This window comes from Crocodylus porosus, unplaced genomic scaffold (genome assembly GCF_001723895.1).
Source record: "Crocodylus porosus isolate Cpor-Errol unplaced genomic scaffold, CroPor_comp1, whole genome shotgun sequence".
In the NCBI taxonomy this organism is placed as follows: Eukaryota; Metazoa; Chordata; order Crocodylia; family Crocodylidae; genus Crocodylus; species Crocodylus porosus.
In genome coordinates, this window is record NW_017728942.1 from 7,585,809 (window position 1) to 7,604,471 (window position 18,663).

The 18,663-nt window shown below is 38.5% G+C and overlaps 1 protein-coding gene across 1 annotated transcript in view; it reads right to left on the reverse strand.

Annotated features, from left to right (window-relative positions):
- TAF4 (TATA-box binding protein associated factor 4) overlaps positions 1 to 18,663 on the reverse strand; it is a 58,170-nt gene that overhangs the window by 14,967 nt on the left and 24,540 nt on the right. The window contains exons 3-12 of the mRNA XM_019548089.1: positions 13,575 to 13,741; positions 13,250 to 13,369; positions 11,816 to 11,935; positions 9,445 to 9,567; positions 8,513 to 8,602; positions 6,904 to 7,146; positions 4,676 to 4,823; positions 2,813 to 2,927; positions 1,450 to 1,619; positions 695 to 825 (exon numbers count right to left, since the gene is read on the reverse strand). Coding sequence (XP_019403634.1) covers positions 695 to 825; positions 1,450 to 1,619; positions 2,813 to 2,927; positions 4,676 to 4,823; positions 6,904 to 7,146; positions 8,513 to 8,602; positions 9,445 to 9,567; positions 11,816 to 11,935; positions 13,250 to 13,369; positions 13,575 to 13,741 — 1,427 coding nt within the window. The remainder of the gene's footprint in view (positions 1 to 694; positions 826 to 1,449; positions 1,620 to 2,812; positions 2,928 to 4,675; positions 4,824 to 6,903; positions 7,147 to 8,512; positions 8,603 to 9,444; positions 9,568 to 11,815; positions 11,936 to 13,249; positions 13,370 to 13,574; positions 13,742 to 18,663) is intronic.

Here is an 18,663-nt window from a genome sequence, read left to right on the forward strand (position 1 = left end):
CTCCCCCTCTATGCAACACTGGTCAGGCCACAGCTGGAGTACTGCGTCCAGTTCTGTGTGCCTCACTTCAGGAGGGATGTGGACAACATGGAGAGGGTCCAGAGGAGGGCCACCCGCATGATCCGGGGACAACAGGGCAGACCCCACAATGAGAGACTGCGGGACCTGAATCTGTTCAGCCTTCACAAGAGAAGGCTGAGGGGGGACCTGGTGACTGCCTACAAGCTCACTAGGGAAGACCAGAAGGGTTTGGGAGAGACCTTGTTTCCCCTAGTGACCCCTGGCATAACAAGGAATAACGGCCATAAGTTGTTGGAGAGGAGGTTTAGATTAGACATCTGTAAGAACTACTTCACAGTCAGGGTGGCTAGGATCTGGAACCAACTTCCAAGGAAAGTGGTGCTGGCTCCTACCCTGGGGGTCTTTAAGAGGACGCTTGATGCCTACCTGGCTAGTGTCATTTGAGGTTTTTTCTCCTGCCCTGGCAGGGGGTCGGACTTGAAGATCTACAAGGTCCCTTCCAACCCTACTTCTACGATTCTATGATTCTGTTCTGGAAGAGGAAGACTGGAAATCCTCTTTAAAAATCAGTCTCAATCTGTAGTATAGTCCAGGCTGCACTCAGAGCACACATGCCCAAAGGTAAAATATTCTTCTGAACACTACCATTTACACAATTAAAGAAAACAGTTACCTTGTAAGAAATATTCTTTTGCTGGGCAGTCTCTGATAATTTTTCCACAAGATTTTGTAATCGCTGTTGTGCGGCATGAGACACATAGCTAACTACATCAGGATGGATATCCGTTATCCCATGTTTTTTACCTGTGATCAAAATTAAAATATAGCTTTTAGTATTGCACAGTTGCAAAGACCAATATTACAGTAAAGATAGTATGCGACTAACTTAAGCCTCACAGATGTCCATGTAATAAGCAAGTGAAAAATAAAGGCCTTAGTGCATTTCTCAGCTGTATGCCATGTGTCTCCTGGTCCTAATTTTTCAAACATAGTACATGACATTTACTAATATGCTATGAAATCTTAAAAGTTAGCTTTAAAAAAAATGAAAGAGGCTGTATTCTCACTAGTCTACAAAATTCACCAATTTATAAAGGTTACCACATTAGCAGTAAATATAATGTTCAACAATTTTAAAAGTTCTACCTCCTCCCACCCCCTTTTTTGGAATCTATCGTATTATACAACATCCAATAAAAGACACGCAAATACAAGCTCAAGCCATTTTTATAGTTTATGTGATGTCTCAGTAGCTTGTCAACCTTCTGTTATCATGCATCTAGTAATTGCTGGTGATTGTCAGAAGACACCAATACATAAAATGACTATTCTGGCATATTTCATTGTGTTTAAATATATTTATATTGAAACTGAGACCTAATGAAATTTATGTGTTTGTAAAAGTTAGGATAGCAAGGGCCAACATACCTATTTCTAATATCCTTCTTTGCAAAGGTGCTGAAAAGAGGAAGGCTTCATCTTTACAAGACCTTGTTAACGTGCCCACTAATTCAGAGTTTGTTGCCAATATCCGTGCACTCTCTTCTGATAGGTTGACTCCAGCCATTGATGCAACATCATTAATGTCATCATCATCCCTTAGGAAGGGAAAAAATTATGGAAAAAAAAAAAAAAATCAACATTCAGTGTATCTATAGATATGCAGCTGCAGTGCAATTTTGCATAGTATGTCCTACATCTCATCTGCACAGGATAAACTCTTCAGTTGTTAGTACCTAGGCACAATCAACTTTACTCTTTCACAATAAATAAATACAATTTTTAGAAGGCCATTAACTTTCCAGTTGCCTAAAACAGTAAAACTCAGAATTAAGATATTCTTCAGAACGCCCCCCACCCCAACTTATGCCCCTTCACCACTGCATATTCTGAAAGTACCTTGCTAGCTTAGCTTAGGGACTACACATCACAGTAAAACTTTTGGTTGGGAAGAGCAGGACTCAAACTGGGCGCCAATAAAAGAAAAGAATTTAAGAGAAAATAATATGCCAAATGACAGCATAGATTTATACACTCCATCACATGGCATGATCCCTTTTAACTTAATTTTAATTTTAAAAAATTTAAGAGCCCAAAGGACTTTAAGCTCATTAAAAACCTGAAGCTACTCTCATTTTGGAAAACGTTACCAATCTATGAGGATGCAATGCAAAAGCTAGTATTAACTATTCTGAGGTCAATGCCTTACACTAATTTAAAATCACAGTTCTCTGCATGTACCACTACTAGCTACACCCTTTCAACAAGTGTGTGGCAGTGACTTCAGGCAGGTAGCAATGGGACAAGTTTTGCTGTGAATGCATATAATGATACATGCTTTCTAACTTTCTTCATGGAAGAGCAAATTTACAAGACTGCACAAGAAACCTGGACATCCATCTTTATTCACTTTGCATAAAATAAATCATTAACTGAATAGACAACAGTTTGACCTTCTTTAGGTCACGCAGCACCAGGGTGGAATCCTGGGCATCCTTTTGTAGTCCTGCTCTCCCTGGATGTTCTCCTCCCCCCCACCATGTCCTCTCTTCAGGTTTTCACTGTTTGAAAAGTACGTGACCAGAAATAGTGCTGCTACAAAATGTGCCAGATGTAGAAGCTTAGCACAATAAGTTGGAGTGGAGGAAGTCTGAGCAGAGATGAAATGAAGAGAAAATACTTCCCATTTCTATTCTTCCTGCAAGTCTATCTAACCCTGAGTCAAAGGCTAGACTTCAGTGGACTTTGGGGTCAGGCCCTATGTGCACACATAAGGGGCTTGATTTCTTACCTAAAAGAACCTCCTCCAGGTTCTTTCAATTTATTCTTTTGAGCGGCAGCTGCTTGCATTGAAATAGTGGAAATAGCTTTGTTTCCAGGTAATACTGTTGGTTTTACCACAGGTACTGCAAGAAGATAAAATCAGGATTTGTATTCCCTTGTGATGTAGACTCAAACTTCGTTATCTATTTTTGGGTAAAGCTAACATCCGATTTGGCACAAAATTATTGCTTTAATAAGGGCTGCAATGCTAATAAAAATATTGGTAACAAAGAGTTGCCCTTCTCCCTCCCAGCTGTTTTCACTGACTTTAAACACTCCACTCCTGAGTTTGCAACCCAGCCATTAGAGCACTACATGCTAAATGGTTTAGACAAATGACACCTGTTATGATATAGCTACAGAGAATTCAAATCTGATACTCACACAGAAACCTAATCATCACAAGCCCCTTTTATGCCTCATATAATTCTTATAAAGAAAAGGGTCAGTAACTGCAAACCATATACCATTTGGCTTATTTTTACTTTTTTTTTTTTTTTTTAAATAAAGAGTTTGAGAAAGTAGGAACAAAAAACAAGCAGCTTAAAAAAATGAAGCTTGCAAAATAGGAGCTTTTGCCAGTATAGAAGCTTTAAAGAGTGACACAAGAAATTTTGCCTTGGAATGTATATGTATATGTAGTGGTTTCCTCTCATTTCAATAGGACTTTCATATAGACCTACAGAGAATATGGCCCTAAACAATTTAAAGAAGACACAGCAAAGCTAGCAGTATATCTTAGGCCCCCTCTATCTATGCCACGATTAACATGTTAATCATGACATAAATGGCAAGGGTGCTACACATACATGTGATTTAAGGCATCATAAAATGGCAAGCCACACATAAAAATGTTCTATATATAATGTCGAACAGGAGTAGCTATTTTATCAGGGCTCATGGGCCGTATGAGCAGTACGGGACTGGCCTACTGGCCAGATTGGGCCAAGAGACTAGCCCTGCGTGCTGCATCTATTGCATCGTGTCAGCGCGCACTGCACATGGGTCCTATCCAGGGCGTGCCACATGCAGCATGCAAGCCCAGTCTGAGACCCAAGGGCAACACTGGGCTAGATCTTTAACACCCCCGAAGTAGAACGTTTTTATGGCTGGTTTGTACGGCGCCTTAAATTGAAGGTATAGTAGATCCAGGACCAAGGCCAACAATCAGCTTATTGTCAGGTCTGGCCAGGGACCACACCAGGGTCTCAAACCGGGTCCAACATGGTCCAGAGTCAGGGTTGACAATCAACTAATTATGAGAGGCTCAGAATGGTAGCTGCCCCAGCCTCAATTCCAGACCACACCAGAACCAATTCAAGACCCTAGTTCAGTCCCTGGTCAGAAACAACAATCAACTGATTATTAGCTTCAGCCCTGGACCTGCAGGCACCCAGCTTTTGACCTGCCAGGCTTTCAACTTGCACTGACAAGCAGAAGGGGTGCAACTGGAATTCAATCTTCAATCCCAAAAAAAAAAAAAAAAAAAAAAAAAAAAATCACACCTGCTGCCTTGCACATCATACTAGGGGCCTTAGTAAATGAGTAGTGAACTTGAATTTAGTTGACTCTGTTCCCAACTCTGCCATTGGCCTGATGAATAAACTTAGGCATGTCATTCTGTCACCTGTACAAAGGAGGCAGTGACCCTTATGTTCGTAAAATATTTTTCAGATTTACATAAGAGGAAGTTAGTTTATTAATAGACAAAAGCAAAACCACTATATTCACTTAGGACTACTGTACCAATCTTGTTTTATAAGACAATATTAAGGGTTTCTATTTATTATTTTAATACTAAAGAATATCTGAAAAACTCTTTTCCTCTTACCTGTCTGAAGTTGATTCAATTGAATTTGTTGAGGAGTTGTGAGCATAATACGACTATGGGGTTGCCGCAGTGTTACCATAGGGGTTTGTGTCAACGTTACCTGTGGAGGCCTTATTAACGTCCCTGCTTTTTGAGACTGTTGGATAACCTGCAAAAAAGTGAAAAGGAAAAAAAAAGTAAACTATCTGAGGAACGATGGTACCCAGTTTAAAATCAGGTGCAGAAAAACAAATCCTTATATCTGTCTTCAGTTTGATGAATGGATGGGCATGGGCAAAAGCAAATCTGCAATCAATACATGCTTAGACTATTTATTTTTAAATACTTATAATGACAAAATTTATTGTTGCATATGCATTATGTTTCTTTTTTATAGGAAATATCACCAAGAGATTCTTAAAGATATGTAGGAACAAAATGATCAATTAAATATATTACATATTCAGAGGCTGGGATAAGCCACCTAAAAATCTGAAATGAGACTGTTTTTTAAGGGTCAAAACAGTTCTTTCAGCCTTTCAGAACCATTTATTCTGCTCAAAACAAATGGGAAAACATTTAAGTGGTAGATTAATGAACTGAAGACAAGTTTACTTAAAAGTAAGCTTTTCTTTTGAACATGCCTACTAACTACAACCAGAGTGGCTTGTAAAGTTGCAATCGAATACTATGATAGAATGCTTTACTAAGACAGACCCATTAGATACATGTTAGTCAAACTGATTTGCTGCCACTTACTGTTTCTTTCCAGATGGTATCCAAATACTACCTGGATTGCTAAAAGTAACCTATCCTTTTTATCACGCATGAAAATTCCTGGATGACAACGGTCAACAAGAAATTGAGGAAAGACTGCAGACAACATAGGATATGGTGTTCAGTAGCATTTTAAGTAGGTAACTATTCAGGAAGGAACATCTTAGTTATTATATCCCTGTCACTAATTCATCATTATTTTCAGCAAGTCAGTCAGTTATCTCTGCCCCTCATTTTCCCAATGCAAACTATTCCTGTTGTTCTACCATTGCTCCATACAGGTGGATAATGGTGTAGGGGGCCCTGTGTCATACATGTACGAGCATTCGGTTAAGCTAATTATTACTTCCTCCTCAAATATCAGTGTGTTTTCAAACCAAATGAAAAACATTTTATAGACTGCATTTAATTTCTGCTGTGCTTTCCCAGACGGCAGAGAAGTGAATTATACACACACACATATTTATGCTGCTAGGATTTTTCCCCTTCAATTGAGGGCCACAAGTCAACTCTAAGCAGATAACGCAACAAATGTATCCAGAACGGCCAATGTAACAGATGAAAAAGCTGCCTTAAGGACAAAAGGATGATGGGCGTCTGACTGTTTATTGGTGAAAGCCAACCTTGAACAGTGATCTGTACATGTGTTCCTGAACACTGGAGGCACAGAGAAAGACTGCTCCTGTGAGCAACACTGCGAGTCACCAGGACTCCAAGGACCACCAAGTTCCCTCTCTGCCAACCTTCTTGTTTGATTTTGGGCATCTTCATCATTCTGTGCCTTGGTTCCTCACCTGCAAACTGGGAAAGGAACACTCCCTACACTGGAATGCTGGAAAGATAACTATCTAAATATCTGTCTGTCATCATTGCATGCCATGAGGATGAGGACCATGTAAAAGCATCTACAATGGAACATACCAAAATATTCTCATCTGTGAACAAATCTGAAGTTCAACATGGCAACAGGCCACCTTGCATATGCCAATCTGTTGATCAGATCACTTACAAGCATTATAAACACTGTATCCTAATGAGTTTTTGTGAAATGATGTATTAAAAAACTTTCCTATGTCAAATTCATGCAAGCACCAAATGATCTACATTTCAGCAGGGTGGAAAAATCCACAAGTTAGCTGAAGTAGAGTTTCTTTCACTACACTGGATCATTACAAACTCCTAAAACCCTGATCAGTATTTATTTAAAACACTGCTAAGAATTCATTACATGGATATGCAATAACTGAAAGGATTTGTGAATATTTTATTTTAAAAGTAAAATAGGAAATAATACTGCCCTTTAATCATCAATGTATTTAAAATTATACATCATTTTCTTCTTAGCGGTTACCTTCTTTAAACATTTGCAAAAAGAGCTCTGGCTGAGCTAAACCATTAATTTAAGAAGAAAAGTCATTGTATTTTGAAAAAGAAACTGTGCAGTAATAGAAGATGCACTTCAGCTTACGTACCAGTGGTGTAGATTGCCCTTGTTTGCTAACCCCAACTTGCGTAGGCTGTGTTATACTGATTACAGGTTGTTGTAGAGTACTCGTTACAGTGGCAGTAGCCTTCCCCGCTGTGCGCTGAACTGAGCCACTCAGCATCACTGCTGTAAGAGCAGTTGTTGCTTGCGTCGTGGGCTGCTGCTGCTGACTTTGCTGAATAAAAGCCGCTGAATCTGGGGTTAACTGTCTCAAGGCAGGTAAACTCCTCTGCAGAAAAGTGAAGGCAAGAGTTGATTTTCACATAGGTCTACAGTTAAACGTTTTCCACGTACAAAAATCCTAGAACACAGTGGAGTCCTAACACTGAAAGAAAGCATCTTTGTCACTATTAAACATGCCTTTTTCTTTAATTTCAAGCAGTGAAAAATATCGGTCTGAGGCACGTCTATGCTGATATCAGGAGATACAACTCAAGCGTATGTAGCATACCCAAAGTAGCCTTCACCTGGTAGATCAGGTACTGATAACTGTAGGAGCATGAGCTTCATTGTGCACTGCACTGGAATCCAGAGTACTTTGCTGAGGGCCTGTGATGCCACAGCTACACTGCTCTTGGTACTCAAGTTAGCTACAATATAGTTATTTCCACATGTGCTGCAGCCATGTCTCCAACTAGAGTGCAGATGTACCCAGATAGTTTTACAGTTCAAGTTGTATTTGTAACTTGCATTTAAGATTCAAGAACAATGTGTAATCTTACGTAAGATTTGCTGCATAATTAAATATTTTCTTATTTCTTATTTATTAAAAAGAAAAGAATTGCTCCTGTGATTTAAAGCTGTGTCCAACACTCAAGAGCCAGGAAATGCCAGTATGAAGTTTGCATATACATGCTTAACTCTACCCCACCCTGAGCACATCCACTAGTCAAACTATGTTATGTATTATTTTCTTGTACTCCCCTTTTTGCAGCTGTCTGGTTACCTTTGTCCCAGTTTTAGCCTGCAAGTGTTTTGGGGCAAGACACTGTTTATATTTTGTGAACTGCCTACTACATTCATGAGTACCAGTGCAAGTAAAAAATAACAGGTTTCCTTTTATGGATAAACTTGACACTTTAAAAACAGGTAAAACCACAAGAGCCAACAGTGCAAGTTTCTCTGCATTGCCCAATTGGCATGCTTCAAATCAGTTCTACTAAGACTCCCTCTAGGGATGAGAGGATACATATCTGTCTCCAAGCCAGGCAATCCTTAGTCTGCAACAAGACTGCAAGAAGGAGCACAAATTGTTACAGCAGCTTTAGGCCAACCAGAGGTAAACTGCTTAGATCATTGAGAATAATATTGATGTTCCCCATTTTTCGTATACTCATTTAGACACAGCCATGGAACTGAGGATCATTTGGTATGGGCAATAAAATATTGGAAAAATATTGAGTCCGAGGGAAAAAAATACCTTTTTGTATATTTTTGCACAGCCTTTTTAAAAAAATCCTAATTGGGTAATATTTAAAACATTCACATGTCCTGTTTTAGATTTATATCTTTCTTATTAAGAGATGCACTTCTCTCATTGTTACAGATACATAAGCAGTGAAAGACAATAAAAGGATTAGAGGCAGTTCTATTACCTTCAGGAAAGGCACAAGGTAAGGCTGAGGTGAAGAATTAAGTTCTCGGTACAGCCTACTGGTAAAATCTTCCGCTTCGATTTTGCCATCCTATGAAATAAAATGTACATTTAAATTCACTGAATAATGAACTTTTTCACATTACTCGTGCATCTAGAAAATATCACTGTTTTCTAAAGGCCCCGTAATTTCTCGCTATTTTTAGTTGCCAGCAACGTGATGGTGACAACAATTTTGTAAAATTTAATTGTGACGTTTGAGTCACTGCAAATCCAATAGACAAAAAGGTTGCCAAAGTCAAAAACTCCATGGCCCTGGTTAACTTTAGTGTGAAAAATAAAACGTCGTCATTACTTGGAAATGTTAATATTACGGACAGATCTTGAATATCTCTTGTTCCAGTCTAGGAGAGTCACAATTTTCAAAAAAGCATTTTTAAGTTTAAAATATACAGCAGGACAAATTAGGTTAAATATTCCACAGATACTAACTAAATTATGTTTTGTCATTAGAATATATTGTCCAAAAACCCATCTGTAATTAACTACTCGTGAATCTGCACACTTGAATACATTAGGCTAATTATCCATTCTGACGCAGAAAAATCAACTTTATCCCTACCACCACAAACAAGTATAATTTTTAGAAAAAATTCTAACTTAGTCACAATTTATACTACTTTTCTTTTTGTAGTTCACATATGCTAGACCAAGAAAACAGGCTAAGCAGTTTCACTAAATGATGGCCAAATTACAAATATTAAAGAGAATTTTTTTTAATTCCATTTTAATTCAGAAGATAAATACCAGGCATAGAAATTGTAAGATGCGTCTTAAGTTTTACAAAAACTTAGTTTTTTCAAAACAGCCTGGAGACCAAATTTGGCAAGGAACCGTCTCTTGAACTATCAATATTTTTAGTGAACTTCTTACCAACAAGTTCTGCACTAGCTCTTTGACATTTGCTGCAGTTTCTGTAGACTGTTTTCCAGATGAAGCCAGTTTTATTAATGTGGACAGAAAATTCTTGCATTTCTTCACATTTTCCATAGTTTCCTATTAGAGGATAGAAGAGGAAAACAGTTAAGAACATGAATTAAGAGGTGCTTCTTGAGTTGGAAGTCTACCAAACATGCTCTTTTATCTGTTACTTTAAGTCACCTGTATAGCAAATATCTTATTTTAAGAGTTGCTTACAAAGAAGAGAGAAACTGCTTACTACAAGGCAAGATTAGTACCTGTACCTGCATATAAGCAGTTATGCCAAAGTTACCCGAGGAAAGGATGAAGGTTCCCAACCTATTTGCCATGGCGGGCCATACTTGCAGCTCTGAGTGTGTTATGTGAGCCATATGCACACAACTTACTTCCTGGAGCTCACCAGCATATTTACTTCCATTTAAAAAATGTTTTATCTGCATCTGTTACCTGACAGTAATGCAGGATGGTACATGGGTTGAAAACCACTGCCTTTAGAACAATGGTGCTCAACATTTTATTTTTTTTATTTTTTATACAAGAGGGCCAAACCTTAAAATCAGAAATGGACAAAAGGCTGCATAGAAAAGCATTATGGTTTTATACTACTGCATATACTAATATCAAGTATTTTACGAAATATTAGAAATATTAGATAAAATAAAATATAAAATACATATTTTATTTATTTCTAATTAGGAAATATTAGAAAGGAAAACATATATTTGTAGTAATGTTAGGCTTATTAATACAAAATAAAACTGCATTATGTCAAATTTAATAAAAATATTTACACTTTAGAACCATTACATAAAAATAAGACCAACCATAATATTCCACAAGATAGTTAAAGAATTCTTTCAGGTGACAGATGGAGTTTGCTCAGCTGACAGCACTGCACCTTATTCTCAGCTCTCAGTGCCTTACCAGGGTCACCTGTGTGCTTTGGGAACGTGGTGGCAGTGGGACCATACTCTGCACTGGACCTTTCTTTGAAACAACTTTTTTTTTCCAGGTGCTGTACCCAGCCCTGTCTGTACCTGAGCCCCATGAGCACGCTTGTGGAGGGATGCCAAGGGCAGGTCTCCACTGCCTTGTCTTCCACCTGTCAAAAAGTTTTCATGGGGCTCTGAAGTCTAGAAACTGAGTGTCACTGCCATTCACTCCTCCGCTCCCCCACTGAATTCAACAGAAGGGAAAAGAGGGGTTCCAGAGCTGCATGAAAGCTGCGGTTCCAGCCAGAGCCTGTGCTCTGATATGCTGGTGAGCTCAGAGCTTTCCCACAGCTCTGGAGCCCAGGAACTGAGCACCACTGCTGCTGCTCAGCTCCAGTTTTCCCTGCCGCTGAATCTGGGGTTGGGGTGAGTGGCAGAGGGGCAGGTGAATGGTGGCTGTGCTCAGTTCCTAGGCTCGAGAGCTGCATGAAAGCTCTGAGTTCACTGGTATGTCAGTGCATGTGAACACCACTGAAGCTTATACCCTCCTTTTGCCTGTCAGTGAATTCGCCTCCGCTTACATGCTGGTGACAAACTGTTCACACAAGCTTCACTAGCTACATCTGGCCTGTGGGCTGGAGGTTGAGCCCGAGTAGCCCATTGTGAACGAAAAGATGACAAATCCCATAGGCTTCTCCTAAGACCAGGCAAAGACAGGAACCCATCAACAGACAGGCAAGAACTCCTTGTGGCAACTGTGGTCAGAGAGGAGTAAGTTCCTCATGTGGCAACACCACAGCACAGAATATTAGCTATATTTTTTTTCAGTTAGGCTGCTTATAAGGTATCTGGGAAAAAAGTCAAGCTGCATGCACCATGTAACCTGCTCAGAGAGCATATTATTACAGCAGAAGCAAGTAGCTATCATCCTTGCCCCCCAGTGTAAAGCAAAGAGCACTCCACCTTGATTCAATCTCTTATTCCCTCTCTCACTGCCTATCCCGAAGACATTAGACACATCTTGAGAAACAGTAATTCCTGAGTTCTAATCCCATTCTGACACTGCCTCCCCCTCTGGGCCACTGCGTAAATCACTTCTCTGTAAGGATTTATTCTGAGTGCTTTACTCTGCTGCTGAGTGTTATACAAATGTTGTGTTACAAGAAACAAAATGTTTGCAGTTAATAAAATCCCAATCATACTGGTTAGCCTGAATCTTAAATTATATTTCTTTTAGCTAAATGTCATTGTCCAAGACCTCCAGAACCCCTGGGAACTCCACATCTCGAATATGCTCTTGATTCTGAGATAATTACCTAGATCTACATACAAAGAAGGGCACAATGTTTTAAATGCAGATTTATATTTTGAGCTGATAACCATAGTCTTACTGTGGCAGCAGTGGAGGCTGCTGTTGCTCCTTGCACTGTTCTTTGAGCAGTTCCAGTCTGTACAGCTGTTGCTGTTCCTAATGTAGTTGTTTGTGCAGTACCACCCAGAACAATCTGAGGCTGCAGAGAACGCAGACATGAGATTAGCACACATGAAATGTTCAAAAACCTGCCTTCTTGAACCATCAAGCCAACAGAGAGGCAATAACCAAACCACAGCACAGTGGAACATCTTTCCCAGCTGCTATAAACGCTCAAATTAATTGCTCTACTATAAGCCATCTGTTGCAGTTGAGAGAAAGAACCACCAGATGGCACAAAATGCTACATATTTAAAACTCAGAGTTGATTAAGGACCGCATGATTTTTGGTTACAGGATGAAAGGCAGTATAATGTTTAGCAGGGAAACATACTCAAATGGCAAATTATTATTAAAATAGCTTAGGTTTTGGTTTGTTTATTTTTTTGTTACATACCCAAACAGATACGTTTCTTAATGCCACTCCTTTCAAACAAATGATTGGTTTTTGTTTAAGTTACAGAACTACAGATTTTGCTTTCAGAGCTACCCATCACCTTTTGACAAGCAGGTAGACACAGCAATTTTTTTCTAAGATTTAACCAATTTATAATTCTAGAAGTTATCAGAACCACAGTGAACATGCACAGTTTTTTTAAACACAATTTTTAACTTTAAATAATGGCTGCCCTGGTGGAATCTTAAGCCTGATTCAAAAAGTGAGAGAGATCAGAATTCTTCCAGCCACTTTAACAGGTAATATTATTCCCACAGAGCAAAAGTAAAACAACTTTAGTTACAAAAACTAAAATTAGAATGAAAATTAATCTTTCATTTTAGCCACTAGCTTCCAAGCATTATCCTGAACTATCAGTGATGATGCCATTACATCCAAGCAGTAATTGCACATATTAGGATTAGGTCTCAACACTTGCATCATTGGGGTTTAAACCGAAGAGAAGAGTTGGAAGAAGGAGATGAAAAATTGGCAGTATCGAGAAGCTCTAGAGGACTTAAAAGGAATGTGAGGGAGAGTTTTAATTACAAGCTTTTTAAAAGCTTAAGCAGAGGCAATGATGGAACTAGAGTTTTCTAGTGTTAAAGAGTGTTCCAATCCAATGGTAAAGGTGTACCAGTTTTTCTGGGGAGAAAGTGTAAGATGTAATTTAAGCCAAAGGCTTTTTAAAAAGCTGCCTTCAAAACTGCCTTTGAAAGCAGCTTTGCTGAGGTTCACAAGATGATCTAAATTACATCTGAAGTTTCAGGAGGGGAAGAAAGTGTCTTCCAGGCTCAAAACTCCCATCTAGAGCTATTATTCTCAAACAGTATTTTACTGTCAAATTTCAAGGATGCTTTCAGGTTCTCTCAGTAACTAATATTTTAATGGCCCATTTGCATGGTTCTACAAACTCACCTGTACTACAGGAGGACGCTGTAGCGTTGTTGTGGGTTGTACAGTTGTCTGAGCCTGAGAGACTTGTTTGATAATAGTAGTTGGTGTCACCTGCCGTGCAATAATAGGTGCTCCAGGAGCCTGCAAAAAACCCCAAACTTTGAGAGTCCAAATACAAGAGCCGTCATGAAAGATCAGATCAGCATTCCGCATAGTCCAGCATCCTGGACACCAACTTGACATAATGCTTCGTCAAGCCAATAATGGAGTCTCTCAATGTGAGTGCTACATGCTCAGAGAAATGGCAAGGAAGCTATTTTTTACTTATAGAAATTAATGAGCTGACCTGGACTGCCGAAATCTGTACTGGAGAAGCACTGGTAGGTGTTGCCGGACGAGGAGTCATGGTATTCTGAGATTGGGACTGGGCATGTGCCTGTGCCTGCATCTGCGCCAATGCTTGTTGAGGAATCATCAGGAACTGCCCATTCTCACTACGTACAAGGACCATGCCTACAGAACAGAAAAAGATCAAAATATACAGATCACATGCGGCTGGCCACAGATCAGAAAGAGAGCAGCTCTAAGTTCACAGACAAGCCTCCCAAGTTTGAACTCAGCATGCACATATTGCATGAAATACAATGCAAAATATTGCATCACCAACAAAGAATGATCTCAATACAGCTTAGAAAAAAACAAAAAAATTGATATAATGTAAACACCCAGATACTAATTACAAATCTTGAGTGAAACTATTAAAGACATGTTCCGTGATTAGGCTATCAATTTATGCATAGTATTACATTTATGAGATATAAAATAGTCGAAAAATTCTGTGGAGCAGGAGTTTAAAATTAGCAAGCCTGAAAAACATGCTACTTATTTTTTTTTTGACACGAAGGTATTCACTTTTTATGAAACACATTGATTGAAAGAAAATCCTGCCATTAAACATGATTCCTATTAGTCTTGCCTTAAAAAAAAAAAGTTAGCCAATTAAACGCAGGCTTCATCAGCAATGATAACACAATTGTCTAACTTCTAAATTAATTTCCCATAACAAATTTAGTACTGGAAGTGGTTATAAAATCATAATCTTTCTCAAGTGCATCTGTAACCGACGGTACTGTGCTGCATTACACCCCAAAAGAAAAATAAAAAAGAGAGAAGGAAATGAGGCAGTCATTCCCTGTTCAGTCAGACACATCCACACGCTGAACCCAGCTGGATAAATGTGGGGAATCAGATTTTAATGGACAGATTTTCAGATGCTGGCCACCTTTTCTGGAGGTTCAGTGAGAGTCTGGAACATCTAACCACATTTCCCAGGGATCATTAATGTTACGCTCTTCAATCAAATCAACAGGAGCCATAAATAGGGTTTCTTTTTCAGAGGTGTAGAAAACCGATGATGAAACTGGGCACCCAAATTTTAACAAACATTCCTGAAATTTTTTGCCTAAGTGACAAATTGTTGGTATAAAATTGCACAGAAAAAACAGAAGCACTATTAAAAACAGATAATTTAGTTTTAAGTGCAACTCAGCAAACAAGGTATAATTTAGAACTTTCTCCCCCTTCCCAGCAATAACTGAAGATCTGCTTGGAACAGTTTTAGAACGAACTGTTGGAAACAGTCATGCTCTAGTTTGCTTTTCTAAACATTTCAGCACCTCATCTGAATGGATACAAAGACTTCCTACTACTTTCTTGGCAGGTTTCAAACCCAGTGTTGTCAAACCACGCAAATTTGTTTAACTGCTCCACAAGAAGACTTCAATGGTCTATGTTCAACATGCAACCTATCTCCCCTATATATCCTGATGCTACACTTTAAAAAGGGTCTCCAAAAGTTATGATATAATCTCTCTCTCCCCTCATTGAAGCAAATCATCATTAAAAAATGTTTGGGATAGTTTACATTAGCAAGTGGCCAATTTCAATTATTTGGCTCACTTAATGTTTTAAAGTCATTGACCGATGCATACTGTCCATGAGAACTGTAGCTAGGAGCATGAATAATTTTTAAAGCATTTTCCTGAGGAGGAAGAGAGTACTCATTTTTCTATATCATCATCATCATCAGGGATCCTGGCTGTCTTTGATTTAAAAAATCCCTAATTTTCAATTAAAAAACAAGAGTAACCCCAAATCCTTATTTTTCTGTGATTTAAATGAAATGCCACTAATATACAGATAGAAAGAGAGAGGGGGGGGGTTCATTTTAATAGTGTAGAAATGTAGATTTGGGGTTACTTTTTGTTAACTGAAAACTGGGGATTTGTTTTAAATCAAAGAAAACCAGGATCCCCAATTATAATATTGTAAGTAGTAGAGTTAATTAAAATGTATCTAGTTTCTACGTCAGATCTGAAAGAAAAACATCTTCCACATTTAGTTACAGAGTTTAGAGACACAGCTACTGGTACACAACTAGTAAACTCTCATACAGGTATAAAAGCAAGATCATTTCCTGTGGGAAATTTTAAATACTTGGCAGGGCCAAATTCTTTATACATTGTTCTGACAGCCAGCAGACATGCAGAACTGGAGCATGCATGAGCATTATATAGAAGAACTATATTAGCTGTCTGAAAGTGAGTTTTGATTCATACTACTACAGGCAACAGATGCATGCTAAGGAGGTTTCACTTTCAGCAACAAGTAGGCACAAAAAAGTATGGCTGCAAACTGCAGTCTAACGTGGGTCAAAGCCATGGAAGTGGACACTGGAGGAGCACTGCTTAATACATCCCACTCTACCTGGTTTCTGGAAGTTTGCTCCTCAACTGAAAACTTAGGGATGTCAGCAATTGTATTATTTTGTATGAATTACTTTTGCCTTTCTGAAATGTATTCAAATAACCTTACTGCACTGGAGTTATTAATAACATATTGATGGATAGCTATTTTAGAGATGCATTGATATATCAGTGTTAAATCTAGTTAAGCTTTGCTGCACTTGGGTTAGAGTATACTATTACTGTCATGCACATCTAGGGTGCTATTATAATAACGTTAATATTAATAAATTGCAGCAACAACCATCAACATAAGTCCACAGAAATACTGTAAGATCAATCAGGTTATAACCATCCTATAAAACTAGATTAAGTTTTAATTGCTTGAAATTGCTCATAAAAATAAATAAATGCTTGTTGTTAGTAATTTATGAAAACATACAAAATTCAAAGTAGTTTCAGGGAGGAAGGAAGAATTGCCGTGAATCTTTCCCAGAAAAATTCATCAGGTACGTTAGGATTATTTGACTGATGATGACAGGACACATCAACTCTCTCAAGTCTTCCTGAGACTAAGGGGAAAAAGAAATGTTTTCCCCCCTAACTCGGACATAGTTCAGTTGAACGAAGACTGCAGTTTTAACTCTGCTTACTACAAAAACCAAGCTGGAAGCATAAAACTGTGTGCATTGGTGTTAAACGGGATCCTCAATGGAGCTCCTTGTGTTTAAAAAAAAAAAAAAAAAAAAATCCCTACGCCAGACAAGGTCCCTTGGCCTAAACTAAGAGGAGTTTCATTTGTACTTGCAAGCCAAGGTTTTCCACTCTGTTCATTCTACAGTAACTGTTGACAGTACATCTAGAATCGTGCAATGGTCAAAGTCAGATATGCCACAGTCAAGAGCATATACATGTGGACAGAGCAGAAATTACTGAAAGTTAGGAACAGCTACCAAAATATCTTTCGCTTTCATATTTAACTTTACTATGCAAGTACAGCACAGGACACCTGTCCTTCCACAAGGATCCTGACAAGTTTTAGTTTATTTTTGTTCCACAGGGAATGAATTGCTATTTGACCACCAACAGCCAATAAAGACAAATTGCAGTAACTGTTATTGAAAGTGTTCCAAAGAAAAAAATACGATGAAGCTTTAGTAATAGTTTAATATTCATCCAGACTACATTGCTGGTCTCTGTTTTGTTTTCTGGGAAATGTTTGCTGAGATCCTCCATATCCTTCCAAACAATCAGATCATTAAGGATACCAAGAAAAAAGTGCTTAGAGAATATGTCAGATTTTGTACCCTGTAATCAATGAGGTAGAGACAGTATCATATGCAACAAATGTATATGATATATACATGTATATGATCTTTGATTCATTCTCAACATGGGTACTATAAAAATTCGAGCACTAAAAAACACTTTTCCTAATCCACTTTTAAAAATAAAAGTTAGCTAGAAGTTTCAATTAGCTGTTGAATTGTTCCCTTCATTTGAAGTAGAAACCTAAAAAAACCCCCTGTAATACTGCAATCCAAATTGAATAAAATTTATCCCAGCTCCAAATACGTTACCAAAACTGACTTGGAATAGCCCGCAGCTGAAAATGGTTTGCACCTTTTGACTGGTACTGTGTCTATCAAACATTTTCATGCTGTGGACTACAGACAACCACCTTCCCATTCTCACCCTCACAATTTCATACTTTTTCGGTGGCAGTCAAAGTTCTTGGTCATACTAAAAATGTTTGGATAAACTCAGAAGGAACATTTTTATTTTTATACTGCATGGCAGCTAAACAGCATTTTATCCACAGACTTTCTTAAGGCTGTAATGTAAAGTAGTAGAAACATACAGCAAATGCTTGCCTAATTGTCTGCCTCTTATTACTGCTGGGTGTTTAGAAACTTTTACATTACATAGAGAAGTAAAGCTAGAAGGGACCTTGTAAGATTATCTGCTCTCAACTGGGAATCAAACCTGCAACCCTGGTGTTATTAGCACTATGCTCTAGCCAACTGAGCTAAACAGCCTGGAAGTTCTTCTGGGAAAGACTTCACTGCTTTCTGAACACACCCCCTCCCACAGAATACCTGCACTGCAAGTTCTGTTTCCACTATCCAGTATTTTGTTTATGAAGTTTTATTATTTAAAGAAATAACAACTGAAGTATCAACCAAAAGCTTGAAATGACAACATGTATAAGACATGTCAGATATGCCAGTCAAATTTTTACACCTCAACCTTCACTGAAGAAAACCGAGAAAAACTGAATTACTCCATATGCAAAGGTAGTGGAGACAACAAACTGCCAAGTCCTTAGTGAAAGAAAGCTTCAGTGACTTGCATCAGTTCTGGAGCATACAACTGTGAACATTTGGAACAAAAACAAAAACCAAAACGAGGGGGGAATTTTCATTTAGTAGGATCGGGCTGATTTAACACCTGCAAACAGGCAAGTCATTTGATGAATTAAGGAACTTTTCTGAAGATTTACTTCAAAATAGTTTGGGCCATCCATTCTCCCACACAAGCTATGTGGCCAACTGCTGCATTCCTTACCGTGCTTTCACCAGGCAGTCATCTAGATTGACTAGATCTACAGTGTTTCCCAATCGGTGTGGCATCAGAAATGAACAGGTGTGCCACACAATCTTGCAGCGGCGATGAGCTACAATGAACTCA